Source organism: Lampris incognitus, chromosome 2, assembly GCF_029633865.1.
Source record: "Lampris incognitus isolate fLamInc1 chromosome 2, fLamInc1.hap2, whole genome shotgun sequence".
NCBI lineage: Eukaryota > Metazoa > Chordata > Actinopteri > Lampriformes > Lampridae > Lampris > Lampris incognitus.
The window spans coordinates 133,369,443-133,391,097 of record NC_079212.1 but is presented as its reverse complement, the minus strand read 5'-3'; the positions used below and the strand labels follow the sequence as shown (position 1 = coordinate 133,391,097).

Genomic DNA, 21,655 nt, shown 5'->3' with positions numbered 1-21,655 from the left:
GCCTTTAACTTATACTTAAAACATTACTACTTTAGCTAAGTCAGTTTCCAAACTCAAGTGACGCAACCATTGAAAAGCTGCCTGAGCAGAAAAAAAATCAGCTGTGACAGGAATATTTTACCGTATTGCAATAAAACTTTATCACATAATAGTAATAGTAGTAATAATAATCATTATATAGCGCTATGAAACTGATTAAGTACATAGAACTCACAAAGAAAAGTTGTGGCATTATAAATCAGAATCACTTTGTCATTTCATTTCATCACTTGCCCACAACAGTGCAACACAAAGACAAAAACACATCCAAGAACTACAAGAACACGTATATCCAAACTAACACGTATCTAAACTAAACAAAAAAAAATCGGTCCAGGAGAGTGTTGGGGCGGTATCAACTAGATATAGTTGGGCTCACCTCCACACATAGCATGGGCTCTGGTACCAAATTCCTGGAGAGGGGCTGGACTCTTTCATTTCCAGAGTTGGCCAAGGTGACAGGCGCCGGGCGGATGTGGGGATACAAGTGTCCAGTTGAGCGTCGCCATGTTCGAGTTCTCCGGGGGAATGAGAGGGTTGCCTCTATACGATCACGAGTCGCTGGGGGGAAGGCTTTGACGGTTGTGTGTGCTTATGCATTGAATAGCAGTTTGGAGTGTCCGGTCTTCTTGGAGTTTCTGGGTAGTGTTTTTTTTACCGCTGGTAGAAATCAGCGGTGAGGGAAGCTGTCAGGCTGAAGAAGGGGCCTTTCAGGCTTGGTTGGCCCAGGGGTCTCCTGAAGCAGCAGACAGATACCGGGAAGCCAGAGGGGCTGCAGGTTTGGCGGTTGTGGAAACAAAATCTCTGGTGTGGGAGGAGTTCGGCAAGGCTATGGAGAAGGACTTTTGGTTGGCCTCAAGGAAGTTCTGGCAAACCATCTGGCGACTCAGGAAGGAGAAGCAGGGCCTGACTCAGGCTGTGTCCGGCTGGGTAGGGGAAGTGCTGACCCGGACTGGGAATGTTGTCGGGTGGTGGAAATAACATTTTGAGGAGCTTCTGAGCACGTCCTCAGTGGAGGAGGTAGTGTCTGAAGACTCGAGGTAAGCTCCACCAATATACCTGGCAGAGGTCTCTGAGGTGGTTAAGAAACTCCTCAGTGGCAAGGTGCCAGGTGTGGATGGGATTTGCCCTGAGATGCTGAAGGCTCTGGACATTGTTGGGCTATCTTGGCTTCTTGGCTGACACACCTCTTCAGTGTCATGTGGAGGTCAGGGACAGTACCTGTGGAGTGGCAGACTGGGGTGGTGACTCCCATATTTTAAAAGGGAGACCAGAGGGTGTGCTCCAATTATCGGGGCAACACATTGCTCAGCCTCCCTGCCGGGTAAAGTCTGCTCTTGGGTGCTGGAAAGGAGGCTCTGACCAATTGTCGAACCTCGGATCTAGGAGGAACAATGCGGAGTCCGTCCTGGCCGTGGAACAATGGACCAACTTTTTACCCTTGTGGAAGTGCTGAGGGAGGCATGGGAGTTGAACAGCCAGTCTACATGTGTTTTGTGGACTTGGAGAAGGCTTACGACCGTGTACCCCAGGCACTCTGTGGGGGGTACTGCAGGAGTATGGGGTACCAGGGCAGTTGCTACAAGCCATCCGATCCTTGTATAGCCAAAGTGAGAGCTGTGTCCGCATTCTCGGCACAAAGTCAAACACGTTTTTGGTGGGTGTGGACTCCTCCAAGGTTGTCCCTTGTCTCTGATTCTGTTTGTCATATTCATGGACAGGATCTCAAGGCACAGCCAGGGTGAGGAGTGTTTCCATTTTGGGACCCTCAGAATTGCATCTCTGCTCTTTGCAGATGATGTGGTTTTGTTGGCTTCATCAGAATGCAACCTCCAGCACACACTGGGGCAGTTTGCAGATGAGTGTGAAATGGTCAGGATGGAAGTCAGCACCTCCAAGTCTGAGGCCATGGTTCTCTACCAGAAAATAGTGGATTGCTCTCTCCAGGTTGAGGATGCCTCAAATGAAGGAGTTCAAGTATCTTGGGGTCTTGTTCATGAGTGAGGGTAGGATGGAGCGGGAGATTGACAGGCAGACTGGTGCAGCATCAGCAGTAATGCAGACATTGTACTGGAGCGTTGTGGTGAAGAGGTAGCTGAGCTGGAAGTCAAAGCTCTAAATTTACCAGTCAATCTTCGTTCCAACCCTAACCTATGGTCATGAGCTTTGCGTAGTGACCAAAAGGGTGAGATCATGAATACAAGTGGCTGAAATGAGTTTCCTTCGTAGGGTGTCTGGGCTCAGCCTCAGAGACTGGATGAGGAGCTCGGACATCCAGAGGGATCTCAGAGTAGAGCCACTGCTCCAAGGAGCCAGTGGAGGTGGTTCGGGCATCTGTTTAGGATGCCTCCTCGGCGCCTTCCTTTGGAGGTTTTCTGGGCACGTCCAACTGGGAGGAAACCCTGGGGTAGACCCAGAACTCGCTGGAGGGACTACATGTCCAATCTGGCCTGGAAACGCCTTGGGATCCCCCAAGGGGAGCTGGCGTTGCTGGGGAGAGGGACATCTGGAGTGCTCTACTTAGCTTGCTGCCACCGTGACCCGACCCCGGAGAAGCGGCTGATGATGAGATGAGATGTCCAGGAGAAAATAGGCAAAATGCAGTTTCCGCTTCTTGTAATCAAAATATCTATCTTATATATATAAAGTGAGAGTGTATGTTTGTATGTTCGCTTAAAACTCCAGAAATACTCATTGTAGAACAAAAAGAAAGGTATCTTTAGAATCAGCACTTAGCAAAGTTGCTCCAGTAATTAGTGACATAAGGCCTCACTCTGAAACAAAGAGCAAAGAGCTTTGTTATTCTTCTTGCAGGATGGTGAGAAAGACATTTTCCCACAAGGAGAATCAGCAGGATTAACCAAAGAAACATCTTCTTGAATTAACCAACCCTTGCATAAAATTACAGAACCATTAGGAATAGCCCCCATCACCAGAACAAATTCCTTAATTGTGACAGTTAAATTGAAATGAGAGATGAATTCATTGTAGTTCAAGATGGCCTTTGACTCACCAAAAAGATGTTTCTGTCAAACCAATTCTTCAGAAATATGCTCCTATTTTTATACAAGATATCACCATTATTCCAGATGTAATAATGTTGTGGTAAGAAATTCTGCTTGTAAATTAATTTTCACGCCAATAACGCCTGTTTGTGAGAAATTGACAGTATAACTGGTATTTTATTTATTTTATAATTGCATACCAGTAGAAGGGGAGCCCTACAATTTGGTTAACAACAAATTTGGGAATTAAGTTCTACAAATTCCCTGTATGTGTTGGCCCACACATACTTGACCAAATAAACTGATTCTGATTCTGATCTAAATAAAGTTAAAAAAAAAAAAGAAGAAAAAAGGACGTCGCAAGCGTTTCAAGACGTATTACGTACCGCCCTTAACGCACCATACTCCGTTTTGATTGGTTATTGTGACTATATATATTGCCTTCTTCCGGTACCCGTCCTCTTTCTTTCACGCGACCCTACGTTGAGGTACGAAATAGCGTTCCTCCTATATACGGTTTGATAGCGATTATCCGTAAGAAATATTGCTCTATCGGATTTTGTATACTTGGACTCTGCATACTTGGACACTTTGCACGGTGTAATAGGAAGTGCATTTTTTATTGCTCCAATGTGAAATACTTTTACTACGGCCTTTTCAATTAATGCTAGCGAGCTAGCCGAGCAGCATTAGCTTTCGACCGCATGTGTCACTGTCACAGCTCGTGGCTAACTAGCCTTGGCTAAGTTAGCTGCCCGATTGCTCAAGATTGTGTGACCTAAAAATCTTTTGACAACCGTAGAGTGACCACTTGTCTAACTTTTAGTGTGATATACCAAATTTAACTTGTTCTTTTTTTATATTCCTTAGATATTTCTTAGTCTTTAAACCAGCTGCGAAGCGATCCTTGGAAGCACTGCAAAGATGCCCAGGGAAGACAGGGCCACGTGGAAGTCCAACTATTTTATGAAAATCATCGTAAGTACGAGGTCACCCGTTAACTTAAAGTGTCGTACATCATTTCCAGGCCAGTGGAGTTCTTTAAACCATTAACAAGCAGTTTGTACTGAAACCCCCACCAAATTACAACATTCCTATTTGTAGAGCGATTTAATGGCATTACACATTGAGACACAGAAAATAATTGTCATTAACAACATTCCAAGGATGACTTACAAAGCTCATAACCTACTGAAGGCTCCCCTTTTGGTGTGTCACTTGAACATTCTTTGCCTTGCATCGGGGCACTTAAAGAATGTGTCAGTGTAGGTTGCATTAAATCAAAGTAATTTAATATCATGGGTCTTTGTTAACAGATTAAGTTGTTCCTTAGCCTCGCTTATATGAAACATGTTTGGAAATGCTGTTTCTAAGAAAGTGTTGCCACATACTATATCTCTGCAGCAACTTCTGGATGATTACCCAAAATGCTTCATTGTGGGTGCAGACAATGTGGGCTCCAAACAGATGCAGACCATTCGTCTGTCTCTGCGTGGCAAGGCTGTGGTGCTGATGGGCAAGAACACCATGATGCGTAAAGCAATCCGAGGCCATTTGGAGAACAACCCTGCCTTAGAAAAGTGAGCTTTCTTGAAATCATGTTTTCTCTTATGGTCTTTTAATGATTTTTTGTAGCAGGATAAGTTACAGTGCAACTTGGTGTGGTGCTGCACTGTCGTTCCCCCTGCAGACAATAAATTGTTTCCTGCTATCCCTGTCAGCAAGCATCCTACAGCTGGCGGGGACGTTAGGTCTCAGACACTTGATCAACATTTTGTCCTATAGCATCTGTTGTGAGTCCATATAGTTAAACTGTGTGGTTGCCTAGGCTCCTGCCGCACATTAGAGGAAATGTGGGATTTGTCTTCACCAAGGAGGATCTGGCTGAGATCAGGGACCTGCTGCTGGCCAACAAGGTGAGACCTTTATGTAACTAACATGGCTATAAAATTGATGATTGGCTATCATTTACTAAACTTAATTATTAGCTGTTGTTTTAGACAAACTGTTAGATAACTGGAAGTTGTCTATACTGACCCACTTTTCAACTTTTAACACACTAGGTGCCAGCTGCAGCCCGTGCCGGAGCCATTGCCCCCTGTGACGTAACGGTGCCTGCCCAGAACACTGGTCTGGGCCCTGAGAAGACCTCTTTCTTCCAGGCTCTGGGCATCACTACCAAAATTTCTAGGGGAACCATTGAAATCTTGGTGAGCTTGTAAGGTATTACCCAGTATTGTAGTCTACTTTAAATCCTCTTGAAAATTCAGGCATAGCTTGGTTTTGGGCACAAGCTGTCCAGCATGGTGACTTGATAAACTTTGGCATTAGGCAACCGTCAATGTTGACCCCAAAAATGTTATTTAGTAGGTGGGGTGGTGAGAATTGGCAAGCAGTCGACGGGGGATGGGGCCTTGCCATTTTTGCCTGTTTCACTTTTACTCAAATGTTGTCATCATGCTAAGATTGACAAACTTTCCACAGCCTTTCCTTACACTATAGTCAGTTTCGTTTGTTATTTTTGTTTCCATCGAGCGGAAATCACATTACCTGTAAATGAGTCAACTAAACATAATTATTTCGTCATTTTACAACCAAGTGTTAGATTTTCACAGGCTTTGTAAATTACCCCATTTGACTAGTAACATTGAGCCATTCAAATACTTAGTTACATATACGTTTGTTTTGGGGGTTTTTTTGTAATAGAAAGTTTTCAGTTTCATGGTTTTCGCCCAATAGCAAGGATTTGTTTAAAAATGCTTGCAGTATTAAAATACCACTGGTCTCGTTATGCAATGAGTTGCCTTTCAAGTCATTGGAAGGTTACACATTTAAATTAACGTATTGAATGTAAAGTCTTTAGGGAAAACGAGTACTGAATTTGAAACAGTTTGTAATTGTAATATAAGACATCTATCGTCTGGTCAACACCAAAACTCCAGACTGTGAGATCTGTAAACAGTGTTGCAACTCTCCTGCATTCATTTGAGTGACATTTTGTGCACATAAAACAGTCAGTTACAGAATTCTTTTGAAAACCTACCTGTAATTCCATGGTATAGAAATGTTTGTTGCACATGTTTTCCATTTCACTGAAAATGAATCCTTTTCACATTTTACTAGCAAGAGGGGCTGATGATTAATTAGCGGGTGTTCACAACTGGCAGGCGGGCCACCCACTAATGGCTATTGCAGGAGAAAACACTTGGCCCTAAAATCTTAGAGACCTTCAGTTTAATGAATGTTAGATTTCAGGACTCCTGGATTAATAACTGAACTGTATGTCTTTGTATTTCCCATAGAGTGATGTCGGTCTGATCAAGACTGGTGACAAGGTGGGTGCCAGCGAGGCCACGCTGCTCAACATGCTGAACATCTCGCCTTTCTCCTACGGTCTGATCATCCAGCAGGTGTATGACAATGGCAGTGTTTACAGTCCTGAGGTGCTTGACATCACCGAGGCTGCCCTGCACACCAGATTCCTGGAGGTGAGACTTGCTTTTAGTTCCCTTAAGTCCTTTGATGGGAACTATGGAGATTGGAGCCCTTAATCCTTTGTATGTACTTAAGGACTGTTATTGTGTGGCAAATATATTTTGGTAGAGTTCTGACAAAATGCAAATCTTAATGATCAAATTGCACATAGACATGTACATGGAGTCAACTCTTGCTGGTTGCTTTTGCTTATGCAGTCAGTGATTGAATAGCTTTTTTAACACTGCAGGATAAGTTACAGTGCAACATGTGTGGTGCTGCATTGTCGTTCCCCCTGCAAATAATAAATAGTTTCCTTCTATCCCTGTCTATCTGCTTTCCCCGGTGGGCAGGGACGCTGGTCTCAGACATGATTTCACTACATTGATAAGACAGTATGTCCTCTAATGCTTAAATCATGCCTCATAAACCAGTGTTGGGTGGGTTAATGTGATCTTGGGTTGTGTAAGGCTTTTCTTTTTCAGTTTTGGACACTTGGTACTTTTTCAGGGTGTGCGAAACATTGCTAGTGTGTGTCTGGAGATTGGTTACCCCACACTTGCTTCCATCCCCCACTCCATCATCAACGGGTACAAGAGAGTCCTGGCTGTCACCGTGGAGACGGACTATTCCTTCCCATTGGCAGACAAGGTATGACATGCTTTAAACTTTAGAGTGGCAATCTCGGAAATTGCTGCTCTTTTTTTGGCATATGCTTCCCAGGAGTCATTTTAAAACCATAAATATAGCACTCGGCATATGTTCCTCCTATCCTCTGGTGGACCAACCACTGCTTGTTCACTGAAACTCCATCACATGGGATTTTTGGCAGGAATGTCTACAGAGAGATTGTGACATTCCTGTCAATGATGTGGCTGATCGGCTTAGTTGTCATTGTCACCTTGTTTAGTAAAAGATGGTAACTGGTAACTTAACAAGACGATCCTCGGGATTGTTACTTTAAAATTAGGATATTGGTGTGTTTTAAATGGCACCTTGCTAGGCTCACTACAGAATTGTTAGAAATGTTTCCAGTTTCAGACATTTTGTGAGCCACAAGTGTTTGGAACAAGGAGCTGCCGCTCATCTCCACCAATTGCAAGGTCATTGATGAGCAGGATGCTTCTTTTTGCAAATTTCACTGCTTGATATCTACAGATGAAAGTTTCTGAAATATTGTCCCAATTATTTCATGTGGTGGAAAAAAGTCTCCCACATGAAATATATATATAAAAAACAGTATTTGGTAATAGCTCTCCCTACAGGACATCAAAGTGAAATCTCACCTGATTCCTCTCAAATTTGAACAAGCATAACTCTTAAAAACTTGAGGGGGGGGGTATTGGAAATCAGGAGCAGGTTATGTTTACAGTTTTATCCCTTTAATTTTATTAATCAGCTACAGGGAAAAGAGGATTTAGTTTTTAAATCTTCCAAGTGGCCATTTCATACATAAATTTAAGTAGCAACCAAAATGGATTTCAGATATAACCTTACACATTTATTAAAGGCAACCTCATGGCAATATCAGTTTATTTTTTCCTCACAACCTGCAGGATAAGTTACAGTGCAACTTGTGTGGTGCTGCATTGTCGTTCCCCCTGCAAACAGTAAATTGTTTCCTTCTATCCCTGTCTATCTGTTTTCCCTTATAGGCAGGGACGCTTGGGCTCAGACATTGCCTGCTGACTATTTCAGTTGCTAAATATAACAGCATGCTGTAATAAACTCCTAGCACAGTGTGTACCAATTTTAGGAATTTCACCCAAAATGTGTGCAATTGGTGATTTGCACTAAATGACAAATATTGGTTGCACTTTATTAAATACTCGTTTACTGCTGCCCGGATGGTTTCTGAGATTCAGAAACATTTTGAATTGCCCGATTTTTTTTTTTTTTTTATCGCAGACTTTTTTCCACATTCTCAGTGCTTTTCATTGGACAGAAATGGAGCAAAGCCTGAGGTTTCTTCCCTATTTTCTACCCACAGGTCAAAGCCTTCCTGGCCGACCCATCTGCCTTTGCTGCTGTTGCTGCTGCCCCTGCAGCGGCCGAGACTGCTGCAGCGCCAGCTGCTGCCAAGGAGGAGGTAAAGGAGGAGTCTGAGGAATCGGATGACGACATGGGCTTTGGTCTGTTTGACTAAATTCACCACGGCGAAGTCAGAAATGACTTGATTTTAATAAAAGAAAAAAACTGACCAATTTGATTCCTTGTCTTACTCTTTGTGTAATGGCTTCAGTGTAGCTTGAAATTTTGGCAACACCAGTCTTGAATAGTCTGCATAGGCTAAAACCTGGGTTATTGGCTGTATTATTTGACTGGTCGTGTTGGCAGATGTAGCTTTGATTAAGATCTAAAGTTAAATGCATTCTGGTAATAATGGCCCCCAATTTTTTTGTCAAGCTAGCTCAATGTGGCTTTCATTCCAACAAAATGTGACTGCTCATTTCACTATCTGGTACCCACAGGTGAAAATTATTCTTAATCTGCTAGTACATTTTATTTTCATTCAGTGGATTTTTATTGAAAGCAATTTGGAGCACAGTCAGGACTCTGCAGATATATTCATGTCAACTTAAAGGCATCTCAGCACAAATCCAAGACTGCACCTTAAGTGCAGTCAGTCCAAGTGCACAGCCTGTATCATCAAGGGCTACATGAATAACGACATTCAAAATGCACTAGGCTGAAAAGTTATGCTACAAATAATCATACCTAGGGCCATCTATTGATTATTGAGATGGGAGTGTTGTGTGATGGAAGGAGGGAGTTGAATTCACCGTATTAGTGGTGCTTTTCCTTAAACTGGTAGCAGCAGTAGTGGTGCTGTTCCCTGCCCGGAAACCCGGCAGCAAGGTCGACCACTTAAGGTGCCAGGTAGTGCGGAACGATGCTATATGATGCCAGTGAGACTGGGACGTTGGATTTGGTTGCTGACCATACGAAAAATGGGGTCGAATACAAAGACGGTGAGTATTGGTGAGAGTCACAAAACTAAATTATGTGAACTGCGAGCAAGAGCTTGCAAATACGACTGTTTGCCACTAAGATTGTTAATCGTCCGTCGCAGCGACGAGGACTAACTAGTCATCCATCTTGCGCAATGATTGAAGTGAGGAAGAGTTGCGCGTCATACTAAAGATTGAATGGCTTGTTGGACGTGTTTTGCGCAAAGCATTCGCGCAGGTTAAATGATGAATATGCATATGCCAACTCTTGCAGCAGTTGCCTTGATGCATGCTCCATGATCCAGGTAAGAAAACCAATGACGGTTGTCACTTAGTTGAGTGATGAAACGTATCTGTCAATAAACGTATCGAGATGAACTGATTCAACCAGCCCAGAGTCCCGGTAAGCCACGTAATGGCGCAGCATCCCCTCGCTGAGCGACGCGCGATGACTGGAGCGATATTAATATAAGCGCCCCTACTACTATTACTACTTTCGGCTGCTCCCGTTAGGGGTCGCCACAGCGGATCATCCGTTTCCATTTCATCCCCGCCTGCCGCCCAACGACTGCTGGGATAGGCTCCAGAATTCCGCGACCCCGAGAGCAGGATAAGCGGTTTGGATAATGAATGGATGGATGTCTTCTGCATCTTGCTCTGTCACACCAGCCACCTGCATGTCTTCCCTCACCACATGAATCAAATGTGAGCATATTACCCTTGTAGCCGGTTATTTTCTTGTCCGGTGCGGGATTCGATACGAGGTATACTGCACCACAAGGCGACATCACTAACCGCTCGGCTAAAGTGTCAGACTCGATAGCAAGGGGCTAACGTGTCTTATTAGTAGTTTACACCAGTAAAAGACGATTGGGATTTTGTGGAAGCGTACGCGAGAGAAGTTGCCCGTTGTAAAGCGCGTTGGTTTAATTTATACTCATGGAATAACGTCAGACGATGGTTAGATTTGATCCTGTAAGACTTAACTGCACCAGGAACACAAATCCACGTCCCGTATTCAGGCAGGTACTTCCCTAACTGCTTTATGCTCTCGTGGGAAGGGTTTTCCAGCAGACCTCGTGTTTCAGCCTGGCCTAGTCCCGATTTCCACGTTAAGTATTTATTGCGCGTCCCAATTTAGAAAGAAAAAAAGAAGGTTCATGTAAATTTAGGAAAAACTTTCTGACTGGCTCTGTATTGTAACGTGCATGGATAAGTAGACACGCTGGCCGCTGACCTTGCGGGCCTGACTCTTTAGTCGAGCGGTTAGCGATGTCTCCTGCGGTGCTGGGCGACACGGGTTCGCTTCCCGGCCGAGGCAGTTCCTGTGGGTGCGTTGTCCCCCAGACTCGCCGTTGTATGTTACTGTATACTACTGACAACAAGAAACATTTAGATTGAATGTGGAGCCGTAACCTGACGAAAACAGCGCGTCAGTGACTGAAAATTCACCGGAGAAGAAACAGGACACTGGGTGAATTTATTTTCAATAAGCCAAAGTGCCCAATTTCTTTGGACCACATTGACAAAGAAAATACATTTATTTTCTTTATCTTCTTTTTCACGTGCATGTTAACCCGATACGACACAAGCTGGGATCTTTGAATAATTGTTAATAACAGAACCATAACTTGAAGTTATTATGCCAGAGAAGCTTTTATTTTCTTATTCTTTGCTGGACTTTGCTAGTGGGCTGGGGGCACGACTTAAAATGATTTCAGCTGGGTTTTTTATTTTTAAAGCACCGTGCCAGTCTGTAGGGAAATGCCAAGCCGCCTTCAACGCAGTGTAAACAAAGGTTTATTTCCCACCCGCGTGAATCGAGAATGCAGGCTGTTGACATATTTTCTGAAATAAACACATTTTATGTCTAACAATTCTACTACCACGTCTAACAATGAACCCCCCTTAACCTATTATTTTTGTATTTTCAAAATGACGTTTGGTCGAACAAAAACGCGTGCCTTTTTTTAATCAAGCTTTATTTTGAAAAACGTTTCCGGAAGTGTATTTGGGCCTGCCGGACACTGGTACAGCAGCTACAGGGGTAACGTCAACTATGGCCGAGGTTGGGTACTCTTATTATTTTACTTTATTTTCCCCAGGAATTACGTTTGAATGATTTGTCGGAATAACATGTAATACTAATAACATGTAATACTTAAGTTAACGGAGTGTTGAAGCCGTCATATTACTAGACGCACGTCAATGGTTCAATAATGTGAGCTAACGAGTTATTAGTCATCGATATTAGCTGATCGTACGTGTTGGCGTTGGTTTACATTTTGTTTTAACAACGTCAGCCGTAAAGAACTGGTGGTTTTCCCTTGGTCTGGGTTGGTTACAACGAATGGCAAAAGTGCCTGTCAGTTATTGATGTATTTGAAATATGATAGCCATCTAGCTAACAACGCACCGTCTATCCCACACCCTTAAACCTCGTCAAAGTGGGCACTGCTAATGACCGAAATACCCTAACTCCTGGACATAGAAAACCTAAGATGGCTACAGTCGATGATATATGTTAATTTTTCTTCCAGACCCATAGCTTACAGGACCTCCAGCAGCCAGCTATATCCTCCAAGGTGTTTGTGCAGAGGGACTACAGCTCAGGAACCATTTGTAAGTTCCAGAGTAAGTTCCCTGTCGAGCTTGAGTCAAGGGTAAGTTTCCGTGGATGTCACGGCTGTTGACTTAATTTTAAAGGTTGCATTCTTCTCTCAATTGTGTTCTTTGTGTGATTTCAGCTTGACAAGCAGCAGTTTGAGGAGACCATTCAAACTCTGAACAATCTGTATGCTGAAGCAGAAAAACTTGGGGCAAAGTCTTACCTGGAGGGGTTCTTGGCTTGTCTCACTGCCTATACTGTTTTTCTGTGTATGGAGACGCACTACGAGAAGGTAATGGAGCTGTACTGTTATTTTCACAGGCATGTATTCCTTTTGACCATTGACTGGGTGGGTGGATCTGTATAAGTTCTTTTATAGCTGTGTGTTGATCTCTCTGTGTGAAGGTATTAAAGAAGATTGCACGTTATATTAAGGACCAGAATGAGAAGACATATGCTCCCAGGGGATTGCTACTGACTGACCCCATTGAGAGGGGTCTCAGAGTTGTATCCTTCTCCTGGCTGTGTTGAAAACATAATAATGAAAAGTGCTAACCAAGAGCGATGTTAAAAGGAAAATTCACTGATTTTAAACCCTCTCTGTCCATCTGTTACAGGGATAGCACATGGAAAAACCTTCAGTTGTTACTGATCAATTCTGTATCTCTGGGGCAGCAATGAAACTGAGTTTTTTTTTCCAGCTTCCAAATGACTTATGACATCAGTTGGCGGCTGGAAAAACTACAGCCTAGCAGGGTTTCTAATACTCTAATCTACTCTAAACATGCTGCTCAAGAAACACATCCTTGTTCTCTCAGCTAAGGTATGTTTACGGTGGTGGAAATGACATCCCACAACACTAGCACAGAGAATTTTATGGACAACGATACAGAGGCTTGAAGCACAATGCATTCTGGTACTTGTAGGTGATGTGGGAAAGACTCTGTGAGCAGGAGAATACCAATTTGTCTGTCAATACAGTGAGGACTTTATTGCTTCAATCAACAACATTACTCAACAATACTGATAGCACATACACAATAACATTGGTGAAACTTCCCTTTAAAGAAAGTTATGTAAAAGCCTCTTGCTGTGAACAGTTTCTTTTTCCCCACCTAGCAGTGTAATGTTATGTCAAGTCAAGTCATTGTGCTGACTGAGTGGAGTTACCTAAGTCTTAAGTGATTACTTAGTAATGTTTTAGAGATTATGAAAATACAAATGGTGTAGAGAACTTAATAACTACAATTAGTAATTACTAAGAACAATAATATAACTACTACTAATTTTGGCTGCTCCTGTTAGGGGTTACCACAGCGAATCATCCGTTTCCATCTCTTCCTGTCTTCTGCATCTTCCTCTGTCACGCCAGCCACCTGCATGTTCTCCCTCACCACATCCATAAGCCTCCTCTTTAGCCTTCCTCTTTTCCTTTCCCCTGGCACCTTCATATTCAGCAACCTTCTCCCAATATACCCAGCATCTCTCCTCCGTACATGTCCAAACCATCTCAATCTTGCCTCGCTTGCTTTGTCTCCAAACCGTTCAACCTGAGCTGTCCCTCTAATATACTCATTCCTAACCCTGTCCTTCTTCATCTCTCCCAAATAAAAATCTTAATGTCTTCAACCCTGCCACCTCCAGCTCTGCCTCCTGTCTTTTTGTCAGTGCCACTATCTCCAAACCATAAAGCATAGCTGGTCTCACTACCATCTTGTAAACCTTCCCTTTCACTCTTGCTAGTACCCTTCTGTCGCAAATCACTCTTGATACTCTTCTCCACCCACTCCACCCTGCCTGCACTCTCTTCTTCACCTCTCTTCCGCACTTTCTGTTACTTTGAACAGTTGACCCCAAGTATTTAAACTCATACACCTTCGTCACCTCTACTTCTTGCATTCTCACCATTCCGCTGCCCTCTTGTCTCATTCAAAAATATGTACTCCATCTTGCTCCTACTGACTTTCATTTCTCTGCTCTCCAGTGCATACTTCTACCTTTCCAGGCTCTCCTCAACCTGCACCCTGCTCTTGCTACAGATGAGTATCATCCACAAACATCATAGTCCACAGAGACTCCTGCCTGATCTCATCCGTCAACCTGTCCATCACCGTCGCAAACAAGAAAGGGCTCAGAGCCCTTTCTTGATGTAATTCCACCTCCACCTTGAAACCATCCGTCATTCCAACCGCACACCTCACCACTGTTACACTGCCCTCATACTTCTCTGCCACTCCCGACTTACTCATACAATACCACCCCTCCTCTCTCAGCACCCTGTCATATGTTTTCTTTAAATCCACAAAGACACAATGTAACTCCTGACCTTTTTTTTATAATTCTCCATAAATATTCTCAAAGCAAACATTGCATCTGTAGTGCTCCTTTGTGGCATGAAACCATACTGCTGCTCACTAATCGTCACCTCTTCTCTTAACCTAACTTCCACTACTCATTCCCATATCGTCATGCTGTGGCTGATCAACTTTATATATCGCTGTCTCTGTAGTTGCTACAGCTCTGCACATCAACCTTATTCTTTAAAATTGGTACCAGTATGCTTCTTCTCCACCTCTCAAGCGTCCTCTTACTTTCCAAGATTGTGTTAAACAATCTTGTAAAAAAACTCCACTACCATCTCCCCTAAACACCTCCATGCCTCCACAGGTATGTCATGTGGACCAACCGCCTTTCCACTCTTCCTTCTCTTCATAGCTGCCCTCACTTCCTCCTTGCTAATTCACCACACTTCCTGATTCACTATACCCACATCATCCAACCTTCTCTTTCGATCTCATTTTCTTCATTCATCAGCCCCTCAAAGTACTCCTTCCACCTTCTCAACACACTCTCCACGCTTATCTGCACATTTCCATCTCTGTCCTTCATTGCCCTAACCTGCTGCACATCCTTCCCAGCTAGGTCCCTCTGTCTAGCCAACTGGTACAAGTCCTTTTCTCCTTCCTTAGTGTGCAACCTCTAATACAACTCACCATATGCCTTTGCCACTTCTCTGTTCGCTTTACGCTGCATCTCCTTGTACTCCTGTCTACTTTTTTCCATCTCTCTCACTATCCCCCTTCTTCTTTGTCAACCTCTTTCTCTGTGTACATTGCTGTACTTCCTCGTCCCACCCCCAAGTCTCCTTGTCTTTGTTCCTCTGTCCTGATGACACACCAAGTACCTTCCTAGCTGTCTTCCTCACTATTTCTGCAGTGGTTGCCCGGCCATCCGGCAACTCTTCACTACCACCCAGTGCCTGTCTTAACTTCTCCCTGAACTCCCACACAACAGTCTTCCTTCTTCCTTCTTCAACTTCCACCATTTGATCCTTGGCTTTTACTTTTAACACATTAAATTTAGCATTACTAAACATCAGGTCTTTGGCAGGAAAAATATTTTTAATCAACGATTTTATCAGCAAGCACAATCTCAATTTTATGTTTTAAACTGAAACTTGGTTAGACCAAGACAACAGCGCAACTGTTCCTATTGAGTCAACTGCCAATTTCAGTTTTGTGAGCGAAACCAGAGAGTATAAGAAAGGAGGTGGAGTTGCCATTTTTCTTTAATGATTTGCTCCAGTGCAAAAAGATACCTTATGGAAATTTTACTTCTTTTGGATATGTGGCCCTTCAGTTGAATTCCTTTCTTAAATTATATTTTTAAATATCCATAGGTCACTTCAATACAATCTAAACTTTTTTGATGACTTAACTGAGCTGCTGTCTATAATCTGTATTAAATTTGACAGCGTAGTTATTGCTGGTGATTTAATCATCCATGCTGACAACCCCCAGGACAGAGGAACTAGAGAACTGTGTTGTGTTCTTGATAACTATGGACTGACTCAGCATTTGACGCAGCCCTCACAACAAGAGATACACTCTGGACTTAATTATCTCCAAGAGTCTGAACATTGCTAAGGTTGTAGTGACTGATGTCACTCTCTCTGATCATTCCTGTGTTTTCTTTGAGAGTACTATCTCTGTGTGCACAACTGCTCAAACTGAGGTAATCACAAAATGGCATATCACTGAAAATACCAGTGAAATATTTATTCAGGCTTTCTCTTCCACACCTGCTCTCTCTCTCTGGTCTCAGTCGACGAGCTTGTAGATAAATTTAATTCTAAAATTACAGATGTTATTGATGCTATTGCACCTGCTAAGGTGAAGGTGGTCTCTGGTTGGAAAAGCTCTCCATGGAGATGTGCCACGCTGGTCAGAATAGAAAAAAGAGTGTTGTAAAGCTGGTGTCAAAAAACAAATCTTACTGTTCATTATGAAATCTATAAAGAGAGACTGCACATGTAAAATTTGGAACTGAGAAATGCAAGGTGGTCTTACTTTTCTGACATCATCGACAAAAACAATAATAATGTATGTGCTTTGTTTTCTACTATCGATAGGCTAACAAACCCTCCAGTGGCAGTTGCCTCTGAATTTCTATCTACCAGGGCCGGCAATGAATTTGCCTCCTTCTTTAATGTCAAAATTCAGAAAATTAGACAGGCAGCCAGTGCCTCCATACTAGGCACAGGGCACATGTTGTCCCTACGTCCACCTAAAATCAATTCAAATACCATGTCACAGTTTGATCTCATCAACCATAAAAACTTGGGGGACATGATACAACATCTGAAATCCTCTTATTGCCTTGATATCCTGTCTACAGGCTTTTTCAAAAATGTTTCTAATTGCATGTCCTCAGATCTTCTACAAATCGTCAACTCATCTCTTCTCTCAGGTCTCTTCCCACAGGCCCTGAAAACTGTAGTCATCAAGTCACTCTTAAAAAAGAATAATCTAGACACTTATGAACAATTATAGGCCCATATCAAACTTCACATTTCTGAGTAAAATAATTGAAAAAGCTGTTTTCCAGCAGCTCAACAAGCTTTTGGCACTGAACAACAGTTTCGATGTCTTCCAGTCAGGATTTTGACCACACCATAGCACACAGCAAGACTGCTCTCCTTAAAGTCTTTAATGACATCCACTTAAACACAGACAGTGGCAGAATCTCACTGCTGCATTTGACACAGTTGACTACAACATATTACTGGACTGATTAGAAAACTGGATGGGACTTTCTGGTACAGCACTGAACTGGTTTGAATCCTACTTAAAGGACAGGGACTACTTTGTGTCTATAGGTAATTACAAACCTGAGCGTACAAAAATGACCTGTGGAGTTCCCCAAGGCTCCATTCTGGGGCCCCTTCTGTTTAATATCTATATGCTCCCATTAGTCCAGATTATGGAAAATAACAAAATATGTTACCATAATTATGCAGATGACATGTAGATTTAAATAACCATATCACCAGGGGACTATAAACCCATACAAGCACTGAGTAAGTTTATTGAACAAATCAATGATTGGATGTCTCAGAATTTTCTTAAATAAAGAGAAAAATTAAGTAATTGTCTTTGGAGCCAAGGAAGAATGACTAAAAGTCAGCACTCAGCTGCAATCAGTAATGTTAAAAACCATGACCCAAGCCAGAAATCTTGGTATAGTCATGGACTCAGACCTAGATAGCCACATTAAGACAATTACAAACTCTGCCTACTCTCACCTGAAAAATATATCAAGAATTAAAGGATTTATGTCTCAGCAGGATTTGAAAAAACTAGTCCATGCATTTATCGTTAGTCGACTCAACTACTGTAATGGTGTCTTTGCGGGTCTTTCTAAAAATTCAATCGAACAGCTGCAGCTGATTCAGAACACTGCTGCTCGTGTCCTTACTAAAATCAAAAGAGTGGCTCACATCACTCCAGTCCTGAGGTCACTACATTGGCTCCCTGTCTGTCAAAGGATTGATTTTAAAACTACTCTTGGTTTGTAAAGCACTGAATGGTTTAGGGCCAAAATACATTTCTGATCTACTGCTACACTTTGAACCATCCAGACCACCCAGATTGTCTGGGACAGGTCTGCGTTCTGTCCTCAGAGTCAAAACTAAACATGGAGAGGCAGCTTTCAGATTTTATGCACCACATATCTAGAATAAACTCTCTGAAAACTGCAGGTCTGCTACAACTCTGTTCTTTTAAATCTAGGCTGCATACTTTCCTGCTGCCTTTTATTGAATAAAACTTGAAGCTTTTGACTTTCATCTTGAACTGCACTGTAACCTTTACTCTCTTTTTATTTGTTTTTAAATGTCTTTTTATTGCCTTTTGTTGCTTCTCTTAATGCCTTTTATGTTTTATGTAAAGCACTTTGAATTGCCTTGTTGCTGAAATGTGCTATATAAATAAATTTGTCTTGCCTTGCCTTGCCCTGGCTCTGCCTTCACTCCCTTCCTCTTCTTGATCTCCAAAGTCATCCTACAGATCACCATCCGATGCTGACTAGCTACGTTCTCCTGTCACCACCATGCCATCTCCAATCCCTTTTAGATTGTGCCGCCTACATAAGATATAGTCCACCTGTGTGCACTTTTCCTCCATCATACATCACTCTGTGTTCCTCCCTCTTCTTGAAATATATGTATTCACCGCAGCCATTTCCATCCATTTTGCAAAATCCTCCACCATCTGTTCTTCCACATTTCTCTGCTTGACACACCATACCTGCCCATCACCTCCTCATCACCTCTGTTCCCTTCACCAACATGTCCATTGAAGTCCGCTCCAGTCACCACTCTCTCCTCCTTGGGTACACTCCACCACTTCATCCAACTCACACCAGAATTATTCTTTCTCTTCCATCTCACACCCAACTTGCAGGGCATATGTGCTGACAACATTCATCATCACACCTTCGATTTCCACCTTCATACTCATCACTCTGTCTGACACTCTCTTCACCTCCAGCACACTCTTGACATACTCTTCCTTTAGGATTACCCCTACCCCATTTCTCCCATCTACACCTTGGTAGAAGAGTTTGAAGCCACCTCTGATGCTCCTGGACTTGTTCCCTTTCCACCTGGTCTCTTGCACACAATATATCTACCTTCCTTCTCTCCATCATATCAGCATGCTCTTTACCATTCATAGTGTCAACGTTCAAAGTTCCAACTCTCACCTCCACACCCTTGCCCTTCCTCCTCTCCCACTGCCTCTGGACATACCTTCCCCCTCTCCTTCTACTTCGCCAAACAGTGCCATAGTTTCCACTGGCACCCTGCTGGCCAACAGTACCGGTGGCGGTCGTTAGTAACCCGGGCCTCGACCGATTGGGTATGGAAATCTGATTTATGATCCGCATATTTTATTTGGCAAAGGTTTTACGCTGGATGCCCTTCCTGATGCAACCCTCCCCATTTATCTGGGCTTGGGACCGGCATTAAGAATGCACTGGCTTGTGCATCCTCAGTGGCTGGGTTAATAATAATGATATAACAATTACAAATGTTTGCAACAATGTTCTGGGAAAGTCAGTATATTGTGACAGAATTCTTATGGATAGTATAGCATTGTGTGCAAACAGCATGTTTTAGGAGACTTTGTGATTAAGGTCTCTTCAGTGGTACTTGATCATGTACCATGGAGAGCCACATTACTGCAGGTTTTCACTGCAGTGCAACACTACAGCAGGTTTAACTAACAAGTGCTCCCTTCTCGAGTTGAATGTGTGCGAAGTAGTGTAATCAGCTGATGTGGTGGGTTGGAATGAAAACCCATAAATGGCTCTCCATGGCACATGGTTGAGCACCACTAACCTAGATGATAAATGTATTGCTTGTGCAGTTCAGTCACAGACATCAAGAAAAGAACGTTTATTTTCACAAATGATGCATGCACTAGCTGTTTTTTTTTTTTACTTGGCCGTTTTCCTTAGCTTGCTGTCCTTTAGGTTGAGATCACCATATTTCAAGACAGAAGCACTGGCTCAGGAAGATAAAAGAATTCGAAAGGTCAGTGATAAACTTCAGGTAATTGCATTTTAAAATCGAAAATTAGCAACAGCTGTGCATTTTTGAAGTGCTTAAATATTTGTTGCCAAGATATGGAACTCTTAAGTTTGTTCATACTGAAGTAGAATTTTCACTTCAAAATTACCAAATTGACAGATTTATAGTATTCTCTCTGCTACAATCAATTTGTTTTTTTCTCTTTCCCACTGTTACTCAATCCCATTTAGTCAAAGGAAGATCGTGAATCTTTTAATTGCAGAAACTTGAAAATTGAGCAATAACTTTAAATTCTTTTAATCTTTTTCTCCTTATTTTGCCATGCAGGTTGAACCAGACACACTGTTTGTTTGCCAGCACATATTAACTGTACCCCTCATTTGGATGGATGTATATAGTTTTGTTTTGATCCATTTCCTTTTATTTAAAGGTTCAATGCAATATACACATACCTCTGTTTGTAAAGGTATTTTGATGTCTTTTTTTATACCTAAAAAACAATATGAACGTCATACTTGTTGATCAAGACCCTTCATTATTAATTGTGCAATGGTGTTTTGTACCGCATTTTGAACATGGTAACCCTGATTGACTTTGCCGCTTGTTTTGTCTTGATCATAGAAGAAAGTTAAACAATTTGGAGAAAGGTTATAATTAATAATGTGTAGTAAATTGGTCTTGAGTGAATTGTGTGCACCATTTGTAAACAATGATGCAATTGATATGGTTAGGGTTGCATAATACCAATGTTTTTGGACTTCATCAGAGAAAATGTCTTATTTGTGACCTGTGTCATATTTTTAAAACAAACACAAATGTTATCTCTGTACTGGACTTTATTTTTTTTAGATTTGAAGGATCTAAGTGTGTCACAAAACGGTAATAATTATGACCTATTACCGCCTGTAAATTGTCCTTCCTTACTGTGTTATACCTTTTCAGCGAACTCAACACACCACAAAATTCTTTAACACTGTTCCACAGGGGTCAAGACTGCTCTCAAAGTTGTTTTGTACAGCCGACCCAATCTTGTAAAATATATTGTTCTTTCTTATTATCTAAATAAATTGTAATTTCCTAAAAAATTATTGATCTCAATTTGATAAGTGAAAATTAAAACATTGGATCCAGTATTTCAAAATCTCAACCACTTGCTTGTCAAATAAATGCAGAATTGCGAGTCAGGGCTCATGGTTTTAGTTTTCCCATTTACTGTGATAATCTGAAAAGTGGAAAACTGCAACATTGGTATCTGTGGTAAAAATTGGGTGATTTTTTTTTTTTTGCCCCACCAAAAGCCGTGAGCTAAACCATTTGCACAGGGACGGGGTAATTCGTTTTTGACTGACAGATTATTGTAAGCCTCTGATTGGCTAAATTAAAAGAAAAATTAACAGTTAGCCCGCCCCTCTCCAAGTCTCCAGTCTGCAGAGTCACAAACTTGGGTGCAGGTGCAAACCCACGATCCTGCACACCAGACATGGCCAAATCGGGGTTCTAATCGGCTTTTAAATAGTCCAGTGTTTGGCATTTTCTAGCTAAATTGGAAAATTACGTGTGTTATTATTGGCCATCAAACTGTTATCCACTTAGATGCACTAGACCAGGGGTGTCAAACTCCAGGCCTTGAGGGCCGCAGTGTCTGTAGGTATTTGTTGCAACCATGCACTACACCACCTGATTAAACTAGTTCCTTTCCCTCCTT

The 21,655-nt window shown here is 42.3% G+C and overlaps 2 protein-coding genes and 2 non-coding genes across 5 annotated transcripts; all 4 read left to right on the top strand.

Moving 5' to 3' along the window:
* The first annotated feature begins 3,497 nt into the window (after positions 1-3,497).
* On the top strand, positions 3,498-8,718 carry rplp0 (ribosomal protein, large, P0). Its single transcript, XM_056273055.1, has 8 exons — positions 3,498-3,532; positions 3,915-4,022; positions 4,449-4,624; positions 4,873-4,960; positions 5,108-5,254; positions 6,347-6,532; positions 7,029-7,169; positions 8,509-8,718. Exons 2-8 carry the CDS (start codon positions 3,969-3,971, stop codon positions 8,662-8,664), a joined length of 948 nt encoding a protein of 315 aa, XP_056129030.1. The 5' UTR covers positions 3,498-3,532; positions 3,915-3,968; the 3' UTR covers positions 8,665-8,718.
* Positions 4,677-4,806, top strand: LOC130108626 (small nucleolar RNA SNORA63). The gene has a single exon (XR_008809936.1). It is a non-coding gene; the product is annotated as a small nucleolar RNA SNORA63 (small nucleolar RNA).
* On the top strand, positions 8,069-8,197 carry LOC130108625 (small nucleolar RNA SNORA63). Its single transcript, XR_008809935.1, has one exon. It is a non-coding gene; the product is annotated as a small nucleolar RNA SNORA63 (small nucleolar RNA).
* A 2,766-nt stretch (positions 8,719-11,484) lies between the features above and the next one.
* Positions 11,485-21,593, top strand: LOC130107527 (golgin subfamily A member 7-like). 2 transcript variants are annotated; one of them, XM_056274177.1, is made up of 6 exons: positions 11,485-11,537; positions 12,010-12,132; positions 12,217-12,369; positions 12,483-12,584; positions 19,893-19,971; positions 20,278-21,593. In XM_056274177.1, the coding sequence occupies exons 1-5, from the start codon at positions 11,529-11,531 to the stop codon at positions 19,938-19,940; spliced, it is 435 nt and encodes a 144-aa protein (XP_056130152.1). In that variant the 5' UTR covers positions 11,485-11,528; the 3' UTR covers positions 19,941-19,971; positions 20,278-21,593. The 2 variants fall into 2 exon arrangements, with proteins under 2 accessions (XP_056130152.1, XP_056130151.1); XM_056274176.1 differs by having other exon boundaries at positions 19,893-19,953; positions 20,278-21,591.
* Positions 21,594-21,655: the final 62 nt, after the last annotated feature.